The 22,674-nt window shown below is 43.5% G+C and overlaps 1 protein-coding gene across 4 annotated transcripts in view; it reads left to right on the forward strand.

Moving 5' to 3' along the window:
• The window catches only part of FAM120B (family with sequence similarity 120B), a 101,062-nt gene that overhangs the window by 68,796 nt on the left and 9,592 nt on the right, over positions 1-22,674 (forward strand). For all 4 annotated transcript variants that reach the window (XM_045010957.1, XM_045010960.1, XM_045010959.1 and 1 more), the window contains exons 7-10: positions 2,421-2,627; positions 5,054-5,162; positions 10,598-10,738; positions 20,495-20,558. In XM_045010957.1, the coding sequence (XP_044866892.1) occupies positions 2,421-2,627; positions 5,054-5,162; positions 10,598-10,738; positions 20,495-20,558 (521 nt within the window). The remainder of the gene's footprint in view (positions 1-2,420; positions 2,628-5,053; positions 5,163-10,597; positions 10,739-20,494; positions 20,559-22,674) is intronic.

A 22,674-nucleotide genomic window follows, 5' to 3' on the forward strand; every position in this document is an offset into this window, starting at 1 on the left:
CTCCTCTCCATGTTTGTAAAACAGACAAAATAGGAGGGTTGGATTAGGAAGGGAAAAGATGAGTTCTCTGAGAGCAATGGATGTGAATGAATCACACGAGAAAAACAATAAGTATGCTGCAGGTTACCCCATTTTAGTTCAGAAAATGAATGAAGAAAATCTCAGATGTAAAATCCTCATACAATAAAAATCACATTTAATATAGGATACTTTCTTATTACTAAGATTGTAAACTACTGGTTTAGAGTGAGAACCATGGACAGGTATTGAAGGCTATTTTTATTGTGCTTTGTGAAAATTTTTGTGTACTACAATTAAATTCCTGAACATAAGTACTGGGAAGTCTTCTAGGGAAGATGGCATTTCAGAATCTGTCTGAAATATACTGAATCTTTTTTTTTTTGCATTAATCTAAAATTAATAGAACAACTGTGAAGGGCATGTGTCATTATAAATTTTGGTAATGTTATTGTAGTTGGTTGGAGTATAGTGTATTACAATATTAGCCTTTGGGATTCGGCTAATTTGGTTCAATATTCCCATTCTGTTTATAACTCGGTTCTAGGAACTTGATTTATGCTCACATTTAGCCTCCTGTAATACAAAATAATCATATTTAAGGGGCTTAAAAGCTTGTTGAAGGATGATAGAATTCTGGGAGGTTCCCCCAGCAGGAATTACATTGACCTCAGAGGGAGTCCTAAAGATTCCCATCAGTGTTTTTCCTCTGTTTGTACTCCCTCTTACTAAATCTTATTTCATAATCACACACCAAGCAAGTTTCATTTTGAAGATGACAAGGTGCATCTCATTAAGTACAATTATATATAATTCAAAAAAATTACAAGGAGCTATACTCATTTCCTTGGCATGTCACCGAGACAACTTTAGTTCTAAATGATCCAGGTTTGTATGTTTTTTTTTTCTCTTAATCTTGAATATGGGATTAGAATGGGGTAAACTTCTATTTCATCTAATTGAATTACACAACATCCTTCAGTTTAGTGAATAATAATAGGGATTACTTAGAAATCCTTCGCTCTAGGGAGCTAGATACATTATGTTCCTTATACTTTACTGTGTGTTGATTCTTTGAATGAGACCTTAAAATCTGAGGCCTGGTTTACTCCAAGTGACCAGTAAAGAGTCCATGCCTCTTTGGTTTTGCTATGCTGTCCCTTATCAAAAATCGAATGCACTTCCGTGTTCTGTATACTGTTATCTTCACTCTGTAGGTACTTTTCAGAGGTGCTGTATGTACATAGTTTCTGAATCTCTTTGGGATCCTTCAAGCTGTAAACTGCTGTTATTATAAGTGATAATGGCTGAGATTCTGTGTTGCACCTTAAGCAGAGAACTCGCAGCCCTGTGGAATAGAGGGTGGACAAAGGAGGCTTTAAGCCACCTTTCTGCCCTCCCAAATATGGGCTACTCTCAGAGCCAGTGCAGCCCCTGATGTAACTTATGCAGCCGGGGCACTTGCTTTAAGTCATGGCAACCTCCATGGGCTGTTCTATCAATGGTGGCATTGCCAAGAATGAAGCCCTCCTGCCCCTGGCAGACTCCTGTGCCAGGGCCTGTGGAAGTGGCATTGCTCAGAAGGCAGCCTCGACCTGCCCATGCAATGCCTACATCAGAGGAATTGTCTCCTTGCTGGTTCCAGAGCTTTTATGGCTTTTGTACTCTGGCACAGCAGCTGGTTAAATCCCTTGCCTGGCTGCAAGGTTTTAGGTTCATTTTGTATTTTTTAGATGATGTCGCTACCATTCCAGTATTTCTTCTGAAGAAATCCACATTGAAGAGAAATTATTTGACCTTTGGACTGCTGGCAGAGGAAGTCTTACAGTGTTTAACATATTTCTACAGTTTGAACACAATTAACCCTGCTCCTTTAAATCTTATAGCTTGTATGGTCTCCATCAAGTGTGGTAACATTTCTCATTTGACCTAGTTATGAAAAGTCTATGAATCAATTAATCATTTCAGTTAAAGTTTTAAATTACACTAAAAGAATCCCTATAAGGAACTGCTAATATTTAAGGAGTATTGTAGAGATTATAATTAACTTTACTCGTTTCTTTGGTCTTTCACTGAGCCCATTTTTAGTTTTAAGTGTATCAATTTTTTAAACTCAAGTGCTTTATTGAACTCTTATTTCTTGTAAACAAATTTCACAAATTCCTTTACTTCAATGAATTAAAACCGCAATATACGAATAAACATGATGATGCTACAAAGCTCTTCTGCACCTGTGGGGGTAGAGGACAGCAATATCAGAGTTCCCTTGGCCTAAAGTCATCATCAAGAATCATTCTTATTGTTTGGTGTAGAGGTATGCTTGGTATAGTTTGTGTTATGGTGGAATCATCACTCAGAAGTTCACTTAGATCCTCTGGTGTCTGTGTTTTTAATTTCAACAGCTTGCCCAGGTTGATTCCAGAGCTGTACAGCTTGGTTCTCTCTTCATTCGTGGGCTTACAACTTTGATTATGGCCAATAGTGCCTGTGGCTTTCCAATTAATATGGATGATTTGATGCCCTGGAAAGTGTTTGATGGAAAACTTTTTCAAGAGAAATATCAGCAGTCACACAGAGGGTGTTCTTTGGAGGAGCTCTTGGAGGGCAATGTGAGTATATACACATCCCTTTCAAAAGTCGTACATTCTTACTTGAAAAACTGTACTCATCAATATTTTTTATTTTAAAATGGAGGCTTTCATTGGTCTCATTTAATCCTTTTCCCCTCCCCGCCCTTCCCCAGCTGACCTCCTCTGCCTGTGGCCCCCATACAAATAAAATTAATGTTGAGGCTATTGGTTACAGTTTTACTTTTATTATTGGTCGTACGTTTAAAAAATGAGAATTACAAAATGTGTTGCAGTTTCTGATATTAAAGTGTTTCTGAGAACTTCTGCCATAAAGATTTCAGAGGAATTCATAAAGGTTCCTTAATAAAGATATTAGAGAAATTACTTTACTGCTTTTTCAGTTTGCTTACTTAATACATTTGACAGCATTTTGTGTATAGTCAGTTTAACTGTTTTTCCTTTGTAGCCAATTAGGCCTCAATCCTGGAGCTGATTATGTGGGTGGACCCCTCCTGTCTTAAGCATGATCCCATACAGGCGTAGGAATTTTACTAAGCTGAGTCAGTTGCAGGATTGGTCTACACAGCCGTATCCAAATTGGCCATTGAAGTCAATGAGAATCTTTCTTTTTATTTCAGTGGGTTTTGGATTAGGCTGATAGTTTCTCCTGTTGTTTGCGTGCCACTTTCCCACAGCAACAGGGGAGATTAAAAAAAAATATTTTTTCCTATTTAATTTAAAACCACAAAAGATTGGCAGGTCACAGACAGGTGGTGGACTAACTAACAGTAGGTTTAAAAAAAAAAAAGACACCTTTTATTGTAGTCTAAACATTCCCTACACGAACAGATCTGTTGTGGAAAAATAGTCAGTCTAGACTCTTGAATATTTAGAGTAGTTTGAATATCTTTTTCTTTTTTTAGTTATGCTACATATATGGCAGAGAGAGCTCCCAGACTAATAAAATAGTTTTCCAACTTTTCATTTTGAAAGCCAAGGATTCGGACTCATTCCCTAGAGATGCCAGTTTAGCTCTAGACATTGGCAACCCAACAAACTTATGTGATTGGTTGTTGCTGCTATTATAAAGTTAGTTTTATAGATACAATTAGTACTTATTTCCTGGCACAACTTGATGTAGTGCTGGGAGCCAAGATCTTTCAGTATTTATTTCTTAGCAGGCTTCCCATAATCATCATAAATCTGATCTACTAAGAGCTACAGCATTGCATTCAGAAAATTACTCTATGGGTGATATTCCACTATTGAAAAGGTGAAAAAATTGCTCCTTTCTTCATAACCACTTTCTGAGCTGCTTCTCCCAAAAATGCATGGGGAGGATTTTAGCATTAATGGGATCTATCCATAGAAATTTGTCAGCATAGATAGAAAAATAAAGCTACAAGTTGTGAACAAAATTGTATCAATAATCAGGTTTGTCAACTTAGAAACTTTGTTAGGAAAATTCACTGAAGCTTTGGGTGAGTTGAACTCCACCAGGAGCTAGTTAAACCTCTCTAGTTAGTCAGTGGCCATCTTGTCAGCCTTTCAACCTTATCAAGTAGCCGTTTGGGTCTCCTCTTAGTGAAGGAATTGTTGTCCCAATGAAAATCAGTTCAGGTTTGTGAAAATCAGCAGACTAGCTTGTAGGCAGAGAATCCCCACCCTTGCACACTCTCTCAACCTCTACCAGCATTCCAAAAATTTTTAAAAATGGGTAAGTTATTAGGACCTGATCATTTCAAGGTAATTAGTGTCTGCAAATCCCATTTGAATCAGTGGAAGTTCAGGAAATGCAGCACCTTGCTGTATTGGGACCTTAGTTAAATGACTTCTATTTGTCCTCTGGACAACTGGACTTTTCCATCAAAACAGGATTCCATAGGATCAAAACAAATCAAGTCTTTTGGCTTATATTTCTCCTTTTATCTTTAGTCTGGGTTATATTCTATCAATCAACAAATATCTAAAATATGGCTGAAGATATTCTGCCAAGTGTTTCTTGGGGTGTATGAAGTAAAATGCATAGACTTGATTCTCACTGATTCAGTTTCCATCACTGTAATAAACACAGGCATTTATGCATCAGTCCTTATCAAGTTGTCTTAGCCATCATTGCCTAAGGTAATGGTTAGGTAGGTCTAGTCAGGTCTGTCTGCAGAGGCAAGACAATGTAATAGAAAGCCAGGGATGCAAAGCAATTTACAGAGATGAGTGGAGCAAGAAAAGCAAACTTTATCAAGAAAAGGGGGGAAACAAATACCTCCTCCCCTCCCCCCAAGAATCCTCTTTCATTATGGAATATTTTTAGCTTGCTTTGGTTCGTGAAGAAGACAGACCAAAAGATACTATGAGGCAGGACTAGTCAAATTCTTTTGATTGCTAATTAGGTGTTATAGTGGTGCTACTCTTGAAAAGAGAAAAAGAACCTACCAAAGTCATTGATTTAACCCCACTGTCTGCAGGGATCTTTGCACACGCAGTTCCAGAATCTGAAGTCATTCATTTGCAAGGCTTGTGTGGTAAAGAAAAGAACAATTCAGAGCAGACGGCGAGGGAATGGATTTATCACAGGTTGGCATCATGTTAATTTTACCAGTAAAGCCGCTGTATTGATGATATCTATTACCTTTCAACAATTCCCCCAGGCAATTTGTCAATTAAGTAAATCCTGGGAGAACTTGCTGACACTAACTGAAGGAAGAATTTGAGTCAAAGCTTCTTGATTTTAGAAAATTTCATGATTTCCCATGGTGAAATAATATTTCCATCCAGTTACACAGTTAATAACATGTATGTATGCAGTAAATACAATAAGGATTACTGTCAGAATAATGACTGTTCTTGTACTTACTGACTAAAGCTATTTTGGTTCTGTAGCAATTAGATGGCTCAGGATTTCCCATTCTGCTTTCAGGAAGTGTTCTTCGGGGTTAACAGCATTGAAGGGTTTTGAACACACATATTTTTTCACAGCTCAGTCTGTGAATGCTGATGCTTCAAAATACTTTGTAATTATTCTCAATTTAAAGCTTGAGTCAGCATCAGTTCTAATGACAATTGATGCATTTTAAAAAACTGTTACTGCACAATTACTTAGCCTTTGTACCTATTTGTTGATGAAATGCAGATAATAGAAATGGGCATGGTTCTCTTGATTGCATATGTTATCCACACAACAAGAGGAAAGATTTAATCAAGTCTCAGGCATTTGATCGTATTTATACACAGATGTAAGAAGAATCCTTTCTTTCCCTCCCCATCCTTTGTTTTGTGTTGCTTATGTAAGTGGATGGAAGCTTCTTGATAACCTTGATAGGTGTAGGGACTCTTAACATATGTCATGTCCTCTGTACTGGGTGCTTTGGGTTTTTTATCGGTACATCTCTTTTTTCCATTGCCACATTGTTTGGCATTTGGGGGTACATGCTTTTCGAAGACCTGATACTGGATATGCAAAAAAGGATGCATGAAAATAGATTAAGGTGTCCCTATAAGATCCTCTCATCAATGGCGCATCAAACCACATTAGCATCTACCATGACTTGTGGATTCATGTTTAAGGGCTTGGCTACACTTACAAGTTGCAGCGCTGGTGGAGGCTTTGCAGCGCTGCAACAACACCCCGTCCACACTTGCAGGGCACAACCAGCGCTGCAACTCCCTGGTTGCAGCGCTGGCTGAAAACCCATCCCGGCAGGGGTATAAGGAGTGCAGCGCTGGTGATCCAGCGCTGCTCAGCAGGTGTGGACACTCACCAGCGCTTTACCTGTCCTCCAGGGAATAAGGAGTTATCCCAGAATTCCTGTTCAGCCACTCTGCACATCAGTTTGCACTCTACTGCTCTTGCCTCAGGTGACCCGCCCTTTAAATGCCCCGGGAAATTTAAAAATCTCCCCCTTCCTGTTTGCTGCAGCCAGGTGTGGAGTGCAATCAGTTTTAATCAGTTACAGGTGACCATGCCTCCACGCGGCAAACGAGCCCCAGCATGGAGCACTGGTGAATTGCAGGACCTCATCAGTGTTTGGGGTGAGGCATCTGTTCAGGCACAGCTGCGCTCTGGCCGTAGGAATTACGATATCTTTGAGCAGATATCAAGGGCCATGCTGGATCGGGGCCATGATCGGGACGCAGTACAATGCAGGGTGAAAATTAAAGAGCTGCGGAGTGCCTATTACAAAGCCCGAGAGGGGAATCGACGATCCGGAGCTGCTCCCACGACCTGCCGTTTTTACAGGGAGATGGATGAGATACTTGGGGGTGACCCCACTGCCAATCCAGGATAACGATGGACACTTCTGAGCAGGCTGGGGGACAGGAGGAGGAGGCGGAGGAGGCGGCGGGGGGGTGGGAGAGGAAACCGCGAGTGAAGCTCCTGGGATGGGGGAAGAAAACCGCAGATTCCCTGGAGGAATGCAGCCAGGAGCTCTTCTCAAGCCAGGAGGAAAGTACCCAATCGCAGCAGCCAGCAGTTGCAGAAGGACAAGCAGAGGAGCGTGTTACCGGTAAGCGGCTTTTATTTTCTGGGTGAAATGTTTCTGGAGAGGAGGGGGGGTTATGGATGCATGCGTGCCAGCCTCTAGATGTGGAATAGCCCATTGATGTGGTCTATCACGTCGCGGTAATCTGCTTCAGTTATCTCAGCAAAAGCTTCATCCAGAGCGTGGGCAATAAGCCTGCGCAGGTTTATAGGCAGAGCCACTGTGTCCCTTGTCCCAGTGACGGTGACGCGTCCGCGCCACTCTTCTGCCAGTGGTGGGGGGACCATTTCTGAACACAGGCACGCCGCATAGGGTCCCGGGCGGAATCCACATTGCTCTAAAAGAGCCCCCCGCTGTTCCCTAGTGACTCGCAGTAGGGAAACATCTTCCAGGATTAAGTCCTGTGAAAAATGTTGGGAGACTCTTTAGTGAAGAGATAGGGAGATAAGATCACCCCTGCATCTGCATCCTCACTCAACCCCTCTAGCACTCCAGATTACCCGAAGCAACCAGCTCCCCTCTATCACCCAAGCCCCACTTCTCCCCATATAAGTAAGCACTCCTCACTCACCATTTCGTGGCTTCTGTTGTGTTATGCGTGTGGGGAAAAGAATGCTTAAATGAAAACTCACTCCCTCAGTGTAACAATTCATGTCTGGAGATAGTGGATACAATGCGGCCCTTTTTAAATGTTGTCATTTCTGTTTCTACTGTGACCTTGACTACTGGACGGCCCAGATTTTAAACATCACAGAGGCTTAAAAATATGAGAAAAAAACCCCGAAAAGAGCAAGGAGGACATGCTGAATACTGTTCTTAATCACTCTGCTCGAGAGAGTAAACAATTGAAGGAGTGGCGAGAGACAGAAAGCAAGTTCCGCCACAGAAGGAAAGCAGGAACCGGCAGAGAAATGCAGTGGCCAAGAGGAAAAAGCACGGAGCGGCTGCTAAGCATCCTGGAGCGCCAAGCGGAGTCTATAGAGTCACTCGTTGCCATGCAAGCAGAGCACTACCGTGCTACTCCCCACCCGCCCCGTCCTTTGTTGCCTTGTGCCCCAATGTCAGCTCAAACCACCTTTCCCCAGCATCCAGGTTCTTACCACCACCAGCTGCCTCCAACACCTGTACGTTCCCCCAACCAGCCCTGATACCTACCACCACCCTTACCCTCTGCATTCAACCCCCATCACCATGCAGTATATGAACCCTGAAGTGCAGGATTCAATAAACAGCAATCCAGACAGGGCATATGCAAAAATGTGACTGTACAGTTCACCAACCCACACCCCTGCCCTCTTGTGTTCATGAAATGTTGTGTGTCTGTCTGTCTGTCAAGGAAGTTTTTTTCTTTTCAATAAAACAATTCTTGGCTTTGAAAACAGTCTTTATTATAGCAGATAGTGAAAGATACCTTAGCCCAGTAAAGAAAGAGGCACTACAAATCATATTATTATTATGGATAATAGAATAACAGTGTAAGCAGTGCAATTCACTCCCATGCAAGGCAGCAAACATTACTGTTGGCTTTCAGCCTCAAATTCTTCCCTCAAGGCATCCCTAATCCTTGTAGCCCTGTGCTGGGCCTCTCTATTAGCCCTGCTCTCTAGCTGTGCATATTCAGCCTCCAGGACTTGAACCTCGGTGGTCCATGCCTCACTGAATGTTTCACCCTTCCCTTCACAAATATTATGGAGGGTACAGCAAGCGCTTATAACCGCGGGGATGCTGCTTTCCCCCAAGTCTAGCTTCCCATACAAAACATCTCCAGCGAGCTTTTAAACGCCCAAAAGCACACTCCACAGTCATTCTGCACCGGCTCAGCCTGTAGTTGAACCGGTCCTTGCTCCTGTCAAGCTTCCCTGTATAGGGTTTCATGAGCCAAGGCAGTAACGGGTACGCGGGGGGTCTCCAAGGATCACAGTGGGCATTTCGACATCCCCTACTGTGATCTTCCTGTCTGGGAAAAAAGTCCCTGCCTGCATCTTCCTGAACAGGCCCACTGTTCCGAAAGATGCGTGCATCATGCACCTTTCCAGGCCAGCCTGTGTAAATGTCAATGAAACGCCCGCGGTGATCCACAAGCGCCTGGAGAACCATGGAGAAATACCCCTTACGATTAACGTACTCTGATGCCAGGTGGGGGGGGGGGGGGCCAGAATAGGAATATGCGTCCCATCTATCGCCCCTCCACAGTTAGGGAAACCCATTTGTGCAAAGCCATCCACAATGTCCTGCACGCTCCCCAGAGTCACGGTCTTTCTTAGCAGGATGCGATTAATTGCCTTGCAAACTTGCATCAAAACGATTCCCACGGTCGACTTTCCCACACCAAACTGGTTCCCGACCGACCGGTAGCTGTCTGGAGTTGCCAGCTTCCAGATTGCAATAGCCACCCGCTTTTCCACCGTCAGGGCAGTTCTCAATCTTGTGTCCTTGCGCCGCAGAGTGGGGGCGAGCTCAGCACACAGTCCCATGAAAGTGGCTTTTCTCATACGAAAGTTCTGCAGCCACTGCTCGTCATCCCAGACTTCCATGACGATGTGATCCCACCACTCAGTGCTTGTTTCCCGAGCCCAAAAGCGGCGTTCAACGGTGCTGAGCATTTCCGTGAATGCCACGAGCACTGTAGTGTCACACGCGGCAGGCAAATCCATATTGATATCATCGTCGGACTCCTCACTGTCACTTTGGAGCTGAAGGAATAGCTGGACTGCCAAACGTGTTGTGCTGGTGACACTCATCAGCAGAGTCCTCAGCAGATCGGGCTCCATTTGCCACAGAAATCACGATTCACACAGAGAGTAACAGAAAGACACTCACAATGGCGCCAAACGCTGCCGGAAAGAGTGAATGCTGGGATGTGAAGCGATGCACCACAGGGCGCTGGCAAACAGGAAGCGGAATGACCTGCACACTTCCTTCCCCTTCCCACAATACTCAGCGCCAAAACGGCGCCAAAACGGGACGAGGTGCTCTGTGGGATAGCTGGCCACAATGCACCTCTCAATACAGCGCTGGAAAGTGCTGCAAGTGTGGCCACACTGTAGCGCTGGTAGCTGTCAGTGTGGCCACACTCCAGCGCTGGCCCTACACAGCTGCATGACCAGCGCTGTAACTCCCAGCGCTGCAAATTGTAAGTGTAGCCAAGCCCTAACTGTTTCCAGTATGATTTAAAGGCTCCAATGTGGACAAAGATTTTTTTTTAGACATAGCTGTAGTAACCAAAACTGTGCTATTGACTACCACCATAATAGAGTTTCAGCATGGTTTCTAAACACTCTTGTACGGCTTGTAACTATGATGAGTGTGGATAGAAATTGAGCTATGAGCACATTAACAGAACCATAGTTAATTATGTCAACTGTGAAAGGGAGGGTGCTAATTAGTTTGGAGAAATTAAAATCACACATGAATATTGTGGCACTTCTCTTATAAAATAATATTTCCAAAAAATGCAGAATATGATTTATCTTTTGTTCATAAAATTGTGTATATAATCAACATCAACTGATAAATATTGTTCCTTAGAAATGCAAGAAGGAGGAAGGGATTGTAGCTTCCAGCAAGCACACGCAACTTCTTTTGTTCCACCATATCATAGTCAGAACAGGGGATTCCAGTGGAGAGGCCCTCAACCTTACTTTTATGGGTCTGAGGCCCAACCTTCAGGTAAAAAATCAATATAAAAATAAATAGAATTGGCACTGCCAAAGGTATATGACTGTGTCTGTGACTAAACTTAAATCATGTATTTGTAATTATGGTTATGATCTTCCACCCATAGTAATAAATGGCAAAACTCCATTGCATCAATGAGATTTGTGTATTAGTATTAGCTGAAGCTAAACCTACAAGTTACATATAGAATTTCGTTATGACCCAGTGTTTTCACTCATTTGTAACTTTTGGAAAAATTCTTCTGTGGGGCTGAAAATTCTCATATTTGGTCTCAGTTGAATTGTTTTAGAAAGTTTTAGTAATTTTCAATTACCACAGTAACATAGAAGTGTCCTAACTCATACCACAATCGAGAAAAGCCCTTGACCACATGCTTAATGTTAAGATTTAAAGGCAAGCTGTACTCTTTCTTGGTAAGAGTTGACCATAAATCACTCACCAACACCTGTTGGTTGAACACAAGAGGCATTTAAAAGAAGCTAAGGTCAATGCCTCTGGTAGGAAACAGGTTGTGGTGACATTACAAGAAGAAGGGAAAAAGTTGTCAGGGTCAGGAGGCATCTGTGTGGAGTTTGGAGAAACCAAGCATAGGAAGAAGGAAAATCATCCAAAACATACTAAATATTTTCTTTGGGCTGCAGTATAGCAATGTAACCCTGAGTTTCTTCTACATTTTTAGTTTTGCTTTCTAAAGAAGTTTGGTGAAGTGATTGGTAAAAAAATAAATACATTTAAATGCATTTAGTCTCCTGTGGGCACAGGATAGATAATGTGATACCTATTATTAAACCCACAAACAAAATGGTTTGGCATGGCCTGTATGGGTGAGGCCAAAACATACGACCTTGCTGAGTAACTTGGTTATAAACAGAATCAAAACTGACCCCCTGTCTTAATGATTCTGTTCTAAGAGGCATGTAATTCAGGGTCCAGCCACACAGGGATTTTATTGCAAAATGTATTCCATAATAACAGCACTGGGTCATGTAAAAACATGATGAAGTAGCGTTATTAAAACCCAGTTTGGCCTTTTCTACAGAGGTGAAACCAAACCATGTTATAACACTCTCAGGAGACTATTATAACATGATTCTCCAATGTGATCAAATTTCCTATGTATATGTAAAATAGGTTTACTAGAGAAATGAGTGAGGGATTCTGTGGAAAAAATAGTATGAGATCATGTAAATAAAGACTCAAAATGCATGTTCAAAAGTGAAGGGTGGGAGCAGAATTAAGGTTGCCTGTTTCCTAACTTTTCAGTTTGCAAATTGATAATGTTCTTTTAGCATTGTGTGTGTGTGTGTGTAATGTCATAGTTTAAAAACAAACAACTGCAGACAACAAAAATTCCATCATGTGGCATCATATAGACACCACCCACATGGGTCATCAGCAGAGTTGGAACCTTTAGTCCCACCACTCATACCTTTGCCTCTTGAGCTAATGGCATATCTGATAGCAAGAATCATAGAATATCAGGGTTGGAAGGAACCTCAGGAGATCATCTAGTCCAACCCCCTGCTCAAAGCAGGACCAATCCCCAACTAAATCATCCCAGCCCAGGGTTCGTCAAGCCTGACCTGAAAAACCTCTAAGGAAGGAGATTCCACCAGCTCCCTAGGTAACCCATTCCAGTGCTTCACCACCCTCCTAGTGAAAAAGTTTTTCCTAATATCCAACCTAAACTTCCCCCACTGCAACTTGAGACCAATACTCCTTTTTCTGTCATCTGGTACCACTGAGAACAGTCTAGATCCATCCTCCTTGGAACCCCCTTTCAGGTAGTTGAAAGCAGCTATCAAATCCCCCCTCAGTCTTCTCTTCTGCACACTAAACAATCCCAGTTCCCTCAGTCTCTCCTCATAAGTCATGTACTCCAGCCCCCTAATTATTTTTGTTGCCCTCCGCTGGATTCTTTCCAATTTTTCCACATCCTTGTAGTGAGGGGCCCAAAACTGGACACAGTACTCCAGATGAGGCCTCACCAATGCTGAATAGAGGGGAATGATCACATCCCTCGATCTGCTGGCAATGCTCCTACTTATACAGCCCAAAATGCCATTAGCTTTCTTGGCAACAAGGGCATACTGTCGACTCATCCAGCTTCTCATCCACTGTAACCCCTAGGTCCTTTTCTGCAGAACTGCTGGCTAGCCATTCGGTCCCTAGTCTGTAGCAGTGCATGGGATTCTTCCATCCTAAGTGCAGGACTCTGCACTTGTCCTTGTTGAACCTCATCAGATTTCTTTTGGCCCAATCCTCTAATTTGTCTAGGTCCCTCTGTATCCTATCCCTACCCTCCAGCATATCTACCACTCCTCCCAGTTTAGTGTCATCTGCAAACTTGCTGAGGGTGCAATCCACACCATCCTGCAGATCATTAATGAAGATATTGAACAAAACCGGCCCAAGGACCAACCCATGGGGCACTCTGCTAGATACCGGCTGCCAACTAGACATCGAGCTGTTGATCACTACCCGTTGAGCCCGACAATCTAGCCAGTTTTCTATCCACCTTATAGTCCATTAATCCAATCCATACTTTTTTTAACTTCCTGGCAAGAATACTGTGGGAGACCATATCAAAAGCTTTGCTAAAGTCAAAGTATATCACGTCCACTGCCTTCCCCATATTCACAGAGCCAGTTTTCTCATCATAGAAGGCAATTAGGTTAGTCAGGCATGACTTGCCCTTGGTGAATCCATGCTGACTTTTCCTGATCACTTTCCTCTCCTCTAAGTGCTTCAAAATTGATTCCTTGAGGACCTGCTCCATGATTTTTCCAGGGACTGAGGTGAGGCTGACTGGTCTGCAGTTCTCTGGATCCTCCTCTTTCCCTTTTTTAAAGAGCAGGTTGTCATCCTCTGTGTGGAACAGCACTAGAGGGATGAGATATACATTTTGCCAGTGGGTTTCACAGATATTTGCTGACAACAGAGAAATGGTGAGACTCAAGAATGTTGGGTGCCATTCCAGGCTCTGGAGGGAGGGAAGAGTGCTCCTGTTCCTGCCCCATCCAGGCTTCTTGTCCCATTCTCCTTACCTACCCAGTCCCAGTCCTCGGGCTTCTTTTCCCTGTCTTTTTGTCTAGCCAGTTCTAGTCTTCCTCTCCAAACTCACTATCTGAGTCCGAATCTCCCTCTCACTTCCAGTCCTTCCTCCTCCCCACACCCAGTCCCAGTCTCCTTGCCCAATCAATCCCAATCTCTCTTCCCCTGATATTCCTAGCCTTTCCTTCCAGCCTTCAAGCTAAGACAGTCACAGTTCTCACCCTTTCATGCCCCCCAAGTCCCAGGCTCACCAGACTCCTTATCTCAATCTACTCCCGTCCATCCCTCCGTCTGACTTTTGTCTACTCTGAGTTTGAATAAACATCTGCATTCCCTCTCCACGGTGTCTGGGTGGCAACAGGGGTGTGACTGTTAGAACAAGAGAGACAGACTCCCTGCTCTCAGTTCTAGTGCCCCACTCCTGGCCCAGGGCAGCCATTACAGGGAAAGTCAAGCTGTGCCCCTGCAGTCCTAGGCTGGAGAAAGCATGCTCAGTTGCTCTGTGGGGATGGCACATGCATGGTATGGTCAACCTTAATTCAGCTCCCTTGTGTGTATGCATTATAGTACAGTCTTTAATTACATAATCACATTAGAAATTAGAGATGGAGGAAGTAGCTTTTTTCCATACAGCCCTTGTGCATGGAACACCCATTTTTAGCTAATAGACTATTATTGTCTCTTCATTCACACCCTCCAGAAGACCCATTTCTGCCTACAGTAAGTCAATAAAGTTATTAAGCATAGCATAGAAGTGCCTCATAGTCTTTAATCTCAAAACACCCCTGTGTTATCCCACCTATAAAATGAACTAAGGCACAGAGAGACTAAGTGGCTTGTCCAAGGTTACACAGGGAGTCTGTAATGGAGCATGGATTTGAACCCAGGTCTCCCCAAAGGCACAGGCTAGCACCCAAACCACAGCACCATCTTTCCTCTATATCAGGGGTTGGCAACCTTTCAGAAGTGGTGTGCCGAGTCTTCATTTATTAACTCTAATTTAAGGTTTCACGTGCCAGTAATACATTTTAATGTTTTTAGAAGATCTCTTTCTATAAGTCTATAATATATAACTAAACTATTGTTGCATGTAAAATAAATAAGATTTTAAGAAGCTTCAATTAAAATTAAATTAAAATGCAGAGCCCCCCAGACTGGTGGCCAGGACTCAGGCAGTGTGAGTGCCACTGAAAATCAGCTCGCGTGCCACCTTTGGCACCCATGCCATAGGTTGCCTACCCATGTTCTATATAATACCTATTGAATCCATTCAGTCTCTCTTCCTACACGTAGGGATTTTCCCTGCAGTACATGTTCTATTGTATTGTCCAGTCTAGTTTTAAATCCCATATTTGCAGATTTATGTTGACTATACAGTTGTACAATAAGTATAATTCAGGTGCTAAAATTGCAGCTCACAGGATATGTCTACACAGCAATTAAACATCCGCAGCTGGTCTGTGCCAGCTGACTCAGGCTCACGGGACTCGGTCTCCAGGGATGTTTTATTGCTGTGTAGACTTCTGTGCCTGCGCTGGAGCCTGAACTCTGGGACCCTCCCACCTCAAAGGGTCCTAGAGCCTGGGCTCCAGTCCGAGCCCAAAGGCTACACAGCAATGAAATAGCCCCACAGCCTGAGCCCCACGAGGCATAGGTACCAACTTCTGCTGGCGCTGGTGGGTGCTCGACCCCCCTCTGTCCCCAGCGTTGCCCTGACTCCACCCCTGCCCCGCCCCCATTCCAACCCCTTCCTCAAAGTCCCCACCCCAACTCTGCCACCTCCTTGCCCCTATTCCAACCCCTTCCCCAAATTCCTGCCCCAGCCCTGCCTCTTCCCCGCCTCTTCCCTTGAGTGCTCCACGTTCCCGCTCCTCCCCCCTTTCTCCCGGAGCTTGTCACGCCATGAAACAGCTGTTTTGCGGCGGCAAGCACTGGGAAGTAGGCAGAGAAGCAGGGACGCGGAGCACTCGGGAGGAGGCAGAGGCGGGGAGGGGAGCTTGGCTGCCGGTGGGTGCAGAGCACCCACTAATTTTTCCCCGTGAGTGCTCCAGCCCCAGAGCACCCACGGAGTCAGCACTTATGACACAGGCCCGAGTCAGCGGGCACAGACCAGTAGCTGGTGTCTAATTGCTGTGTAGACATACCCATAGAGTCCTGAACTGAAGGTAGCTAACTGCCCTCCTCTTGAATTTAGAGATGTAGCTAAGGGAGACTATGGGTACGTCTACACTACGGGACTATTCCGAATTTGCATAAACCGGTTTTGTAAAACAGATTTTATAAAATCGAGTGCGCGCGGCCACACTAAACACATTAATTCGGTGGTGTGAGTCCGCGGTCCGAGGCTAGCGTCGGATTCTGGAGCGTTGCACTGTGGGTAGCTATTCCCTAGCTATCCCATAGTTCCCGCAGCCTCCCCCGCCCCTTGGAACTTCCGGGTTGAGAATCCCAGTGCCTGATGGGGCAAAAATCATTGTCGCGGGTGGTTCTGGGTAAATGTCGTTAGTCACTCCTTCCTCTGGGAAAGCAACGGCAGACAAAGCATTTCGCGCCTTTTTCCCCTGGATTGCCCTGGCAGATGCCATAGCATGGCAATCATGGAGCTTGTTTTGCCTTTTTGTTGTGACTCTCACCGTATGTGTACTAGATGCCGCTCACAGAGGCGATTCAGCAGCGCTACACAGAAGCATGCTTTTTGCTTTTGCATGACAGCAGAGATGGTTACCAGTCATACTGCACCATCCAAACCCTTCCATAAATTGGAACTGGTGAGGATGATTATGGCTACCAGTCCTTTTGTACCATTTGCTGCTGTCATAAGTGCCCCTGGCTGCTCTTAGCCAGGGGCGCAAAAGCCAAAATTGGGACTGACTCCCTGAGTCAATCCCTCCTTTTTGGTATCTAAAAATAGAATCAGTCCTGCCTAGAATATAGGCAAGTGTACTAGATGACCACTGTATCATAGAACCAGAGAGCACAGCTGCTCTGTGTCAGATCCTGCAGAAACTATGATCTGTATGCTATTCACAGGGGGTGCTCCTGTAACAACCCCACCTGTTGATTCCGTTCTTCCCCCAGCCTTTCTGGGCTACTGTAGCATTGTCCCCCCACTTGTGTGATGAAGTAATAAAGAATGCAGGAATAAAAAGACATGGTGACTTGTTAGTGAGAAATGAGTGGAAGGCAGCCTCCAGCTGCTATGATAGTCCAGACAGGACATTAAGCAGTGTGTAGGAGAGAAGCTGCTAGTCCAGGGGCAACTTAATCTGTTCTTTACACATGAAGGGTGGGGGCTGATGGAGCTCAGCCCCCTGTTGCTATGATGACGATGGTTACCAGCCATACTGCACCATCCACCATAAAAAATTAGGGCCAGGAGCCCTTGATCGACCTGACGGATGCTAGTCAGCATGGTTACTGCCCCATGTGCCAATAGGCTGATGACGAGGACGGTTACCAGTCCTTTTGTACCATCAGCCACCCATGGCAGGGGGGGAGTGAGGATGTTGGTGTTGACGGCTGCAGCATCGTGTCTATCTGCAGCATTCATAAAAGTTAGGGTGCCATGTAAAAGCGCCAGAGGCTTGTTTCCCCTTTCGCTTCTGGGAGTGGGTGGGGGGGGTGAGTAGATTGCCAAGCTATGCCCTGACCCACCGCGGACACTGTGTTTGACCCTAGAAGCATTTGGAGCTCAGCCAAGAATGCAAATACTTTTCGGGAGGCTGCAGGAACTGTGTGGGATAGCTTCAGTCCTCCAGTCCATGAGCGTCCATTTGATTCTTTGGCTTTCCGTTACGCTTGTCACGCTGCAGTGCGCTGAGTCCCTGCTATGGCGTCTGTCTGGAGATTTTTAAAAAAGGATTCTGAATTTCATCTTCTGTAAACGGAGCGCTGATAGAACGGACTTGCCTGCCCTTACAGCGATCACATCCGCATGGTCCGTGCTTGGAGCTCTTTTTTTATTTTGATTTCGGACTGCATCGTCACCCGTGCTGATCGGCAGCTCCACGCTGGGCAAACAGGAAATATTCAAAAGTTCGCGGGGCTTTTCCTGTCTACCTGAGCACTGCATCCGAGTTCAGATTGCGGTCCAGAGCGGTCACTGCTGCACTGTGGGATAGCTCCCGGAGGCCAATACCGTCGATCAGCGTCCACACTAACCCTAATCCGATATGTTAATACCGATACTAGCGTTACTCCTCTCGTTAGGGAGGAGTACAGAAACCGGTTTAAAGAGCCATTAAAATCGATATATGGTGCCTCCTAGTGTGGACGGTTGTGGCGTTAAATCGGTTTTACGCTCCTAAAACTGGTTTAAACGCCTAGTGTAGACCAGGCAAAAGGGTCCCAGCAAGCAATGCACCATCCTGATCTGAGGGCAATCACTCAGTTTAAGAGAGAATGTTGCATGATGATAGTAATAGTCTCAGTGGATCACACCTTCATACTAAAGTCAGCCACAAGCTACTCTGTTTTTCACATATTTGGTGTGAGCTGCAGGCTCCCAAGGTGTACACAAAGAAGTATTTAGTTGAACAAATCTTGGGCACCCTAGGTCTCCATCTACTCTGGGTTGGGAATTGTGCTACCTGTATTGTTTTGTTGTTGTTGAGTTTACTATTTAAAAAACACACAGTTTAAAACTGAAGCTGTTGCTAAATTTGCTTTAAAGATAGTTTGACCCCATTTAACTAAGTTAGCCTAAACCAGTTTTAAACTATGTATAAAACCAGTTTAGGTAACAGAGTTTCTAGCTTCATGTAGACAAAGCCACATGGCATATTTCCAAACAAAACTTCATTAATTGTTAAGATTGCAAATGTGATTCAAAACAGGACACGCTGTACCTTTCCACGCATCACTAAAAATAAACAAAACACTGAGAACTATAGAAATCACAAGCGAAGGATACGTAAACAATTCTGTCACTAACCTCAGTACTCTTACAATAAACAGAAAAATTCTCATTGATCAGTATGCAAACCACTATTCAAACAACCTTAATTCTATTCCTGTGCAAAACACAATTAACAAAATCTAAATTAAACTTATCCATCCATTACTCAACTCTTTCATAACAGCATATAAAATCTTCATAGCTTCCTTTTATTCATACAAGGGTTATACACAGTCTGACCTTTTATGCATTCACAACAGTTTTCTGTCTTATTTGTCTCTGGCCCTGGCTATACAATTTTATTATGCATAGTGACTCTTGCACTGGTATTGGGAAGCTTGTCTAAAGAAACAGAAAAGGCCATTGCCTCAGTGAGCCAAAGATGTGGGAAAGGGAATTGGGAGTAGAGCTGGGCAACATTTTTTGCCTCAATAGTTTATTCACTGAAAAATGCAGTTTCAGGTCAACCAAAGGAGTTCTTTGCAAATTTGTGTCAAGTTTGTCAAATAGTTTTGACCTAACCAAAACCATCAAAACTTTTTGTTAATGTTGAAAAATTTTGCTGTGACTGTCAGACATTTTGACAAAAGCAAGCCAAGGATCACAAAATGAGGAAGTGCCCACTTCCCTCATAAGCTTTAGTCCAGTGGTTATTAACCAGCACTCACTTGGGATGTGGGAGACCCAGGTACAGTTCCCCCCTCTGCCTGCTGTGGAAAAGGAATTTCAACTTGGGTCTTTCCTCATTGTAGGAGAGTGTGCTAGCCACTAGACTATGGGATATTCTGGCATGGACCTTTCTTATTCTCTTGAAGCTGTTCCACTTTTTATAAATAATTAAGTAGTCTTTGGAGCAGGGACTTGAACTTGGGTCTGCCACATCCTAGGTGAATGACTGAATTGCCACTATGAATGGCAGTGGATCGTCATTGGGCCAGGGAAAGAGAGTGAGAATGAGTCTATAGCCTGGTAGTTAAGACACTCACCTGCACAAACTCAACAAATCACATTCCAGAACATGCAACAGCTGTACTGCAGGGCCTTAGTTTATAGCATGATTTTGTAAAATGTTTTATGACATAGTTAGATCTTGTCAACACTAGCCAAGGCTACCACCATGGTAATGTCTTGCTCACAAGAATTGTTTAAACATTCTTCCGGCTTACAGAGTTTCAACTGTAGTGACAACGAGATCTGATTGTACTTCATTACTGAAGTAAGGGCTGGTCTTCACACAGTTTTTATACTGTTTTGCCTATAGAAGCCTGTATAGTTTAAGTAGTACAATCCCCTACAGTTGGTGCAGTTGTACTGACATAAAGGTGCTTATTATGTCAGTATTACTCACATTTAGGATAAAATTGAGATGTAGATTAAAGGAATACAAAATCTGTAGATAAGTCCTAAGTATCACATTGTCCTTTCCTTAACTGGTACAACCTAGTCTGCGGACCATACTGTATGTCCATCTACAGTTCCAAGTAATTGGCTGTATTAGTATTAAAAGTGAAGATTTATGCAGATAGCTGTCATAGTGTCTTTAAGAAGAGCAAGTCCACCATTAACTTTAGCCACCTAAATTTAAAAAATGTTGGCCTTCATTGAATACCAACTGAACTATTTTGAAATGGATGTAGAATAAGAAATAGTGAGGGGTTGTGGCAGTAACAGAGGGGAAAATGTTCTTTTTTCAAAATACACCTCAGTGGGTTGTTTCTTAAATACTATCATCAGTAAGTTATTTTCCTGCTTGAACATTAAGAGGAAAATATTTTATTTCCCCTTTCACACTTCAGGTAGAGGACATCGAGACCAGAGGAGACTTCAAGGCCAGAGGAGAAGGTTCCAGCTTGCTCCCCGGTAAATAATAGAACTACAGTGATTGCAGAAGGTCTACAATGGGTTTGAATGAGAGGATAATATTTCTCCCATGGATAGCATCTTTACCTACAAAAGCCAAGATTCAAGGGGCTTTACAGAGTGGCTGAGCACCTGCAGCTTCCAATGATTTCACCCGAAGCTGTGGGTACTCAGCCCATTATGTCCTTTCCACACTAAGATTGAGCTAACTTTATTTGGAGAATGGTTTCACTAAGTACTGTAAAATCAGTGTCGGGGGATCTGGTTACTGCTTGGCACTATCCAATTATGGTTATAAAAACACACATTCCTGTTTATACAGGAAAGTCCAAATCGAGTTTTAACAGTGCTAGACCACTCATATAATGTAAGTAGATCTTTCCAATATAGTTTTACATTGCAGACGAGAACGTAGTGTGATGTCCCCATTAAGAACAGTGTACAGTAATATGTTGTATCAGTTCTTGAATTAGGAGGCTACTGTTGGTTATGCCATACTCTTCTTACTGTAGCCTGCTGAAAAAGATGGAACATGACATCACTTTTTTAAAAGTTCACTTACCAGTGAAATGCTGGTACTTACTTCCCTGCTGGAATGCATTGCTGACTTATAAGTGCCAGCAGCACTTCATCGCAGCTTAGGAGGGGAACAACTCTGCACATCCAGGCTATTTCTACATCTTATCATGTCTACCTCCTAAGTATTTCTGAGATCATCCTTTTCTGCCTGTCTAGACCACTAAAACTCTCATCCAGGCCCTTATTAACTTCAGAATTAGAGTTCTTCAAGTGATGGTACCTCTGTATTCCACTGAGGGGTTACACACATGCACCATGTGCCCAGAGCTGGAGAATTTGAAAGTAGTGTCTGTTGGTCTGGGCTTGCACCCTGGTTCACCTCTTGCCTCAGTCTGAAGGTATAGAGGGCTGGATAGACCAACTATCTCTCCATTTCCTTCTCACAACCACATGGTCTGGGTCAGAATCTCCAGTGTCTGTAGCTTTGGCTTCGTCCTCCAAAATAAGAATTAGATTTAGCTTTGTAAATAGTTCTTAACAGTTTTTATAGTTTAGCATTTTATAGATCTCTTAGTGTTTAGATGTAGTCTCTTTGGGGAAACCTCCCCACCCCCGTTGTACCCCATTCGGGTACTGGACCATGCCCAGGAATCCAGGCTTCAAACCCTGCGCTTCTGCCTGCGATCCTTCTCGGTGAGTAATGGCGACCAGCACAGCCTCTACTGCCTTGGGGAATCCCACATTGCAGCGAGGTGCAGTATCTGCCAATCGTTCCCCAGCCATACCCGAGAAGGGCGGAACTTCGTCTCTGCAAATGCAGATATATTTCATTTTATTTTACAGCACAGTTTCAGTGATGGAAATGTAAGCCATGCATGCTCAGTGTGGCACTCTGTCCCCCTTGGGTGGTGGCCCTGCGCAACTACATGCAGGGTGCCAAGTCATCACATTAGACAGCACTAAATCCCCATTGTTTTGTTTTTTGCTTGACAAGTTTGTTTGTTGTTTTTGTTTTGATTTTTGCTTGTCTTTGGGGCAGGGAGGGAGGACCAAAAGCATTTTCCATCCTAGGTGACAAAACACATAGGACCGGCTCTGGTTAAGACAGCTGAGGTTTTTTTAGACCAGTAGAGGCTGATGCATGAAGATCCAGAGGCCCACCCAAGGACATCAGTGTTACATAAATATTTATTTTAACAACCAAATGAATTAATTTTGGACAGAGCAATTACAGTTATTACTAAATAACTATGTAATGACGGAGCACATAAGTGTTACCAAGACCATAAGGTTGTATACTGGTTAACTGATATTACAAGTACTATCCTGAAGCTTTTTTTATTTATGGAAGAAAATGTTTGTTTTGGAATTCACATAAACATATTTTCTTAAAATTTCCACTTGCCTACCCAGTCAGTATAAAACAGTCAGAGGTACTTTACTTAACTGCTGCCTTCAGGGAAAAACATTAGGTAGTAACCATAAAAATTCTTCATTAAAAAATGAAGCATACAAATTGTATCCAGAAGCAAAAATGCCTTAAGTGTCAACAACACTGTGGTCATATAGAAAATGGATGAAGAGTTAAAAACTGTTT

This window comes from Mauremys mutica, chromosome 3 (genome assembly GCF_020497125.1).
Source record: "Mauremys mutica isolate MM-2020 ecotype Southern chromosome 3, ASM2049712v1, whole genome shotgun sequence".
In the NCBI taxonomy this organism is placed as follows: Eukaryota; Metazoa; Chordata; order Testudines; family Geoemydidae; genus Mauremys; species Mauremys mutica.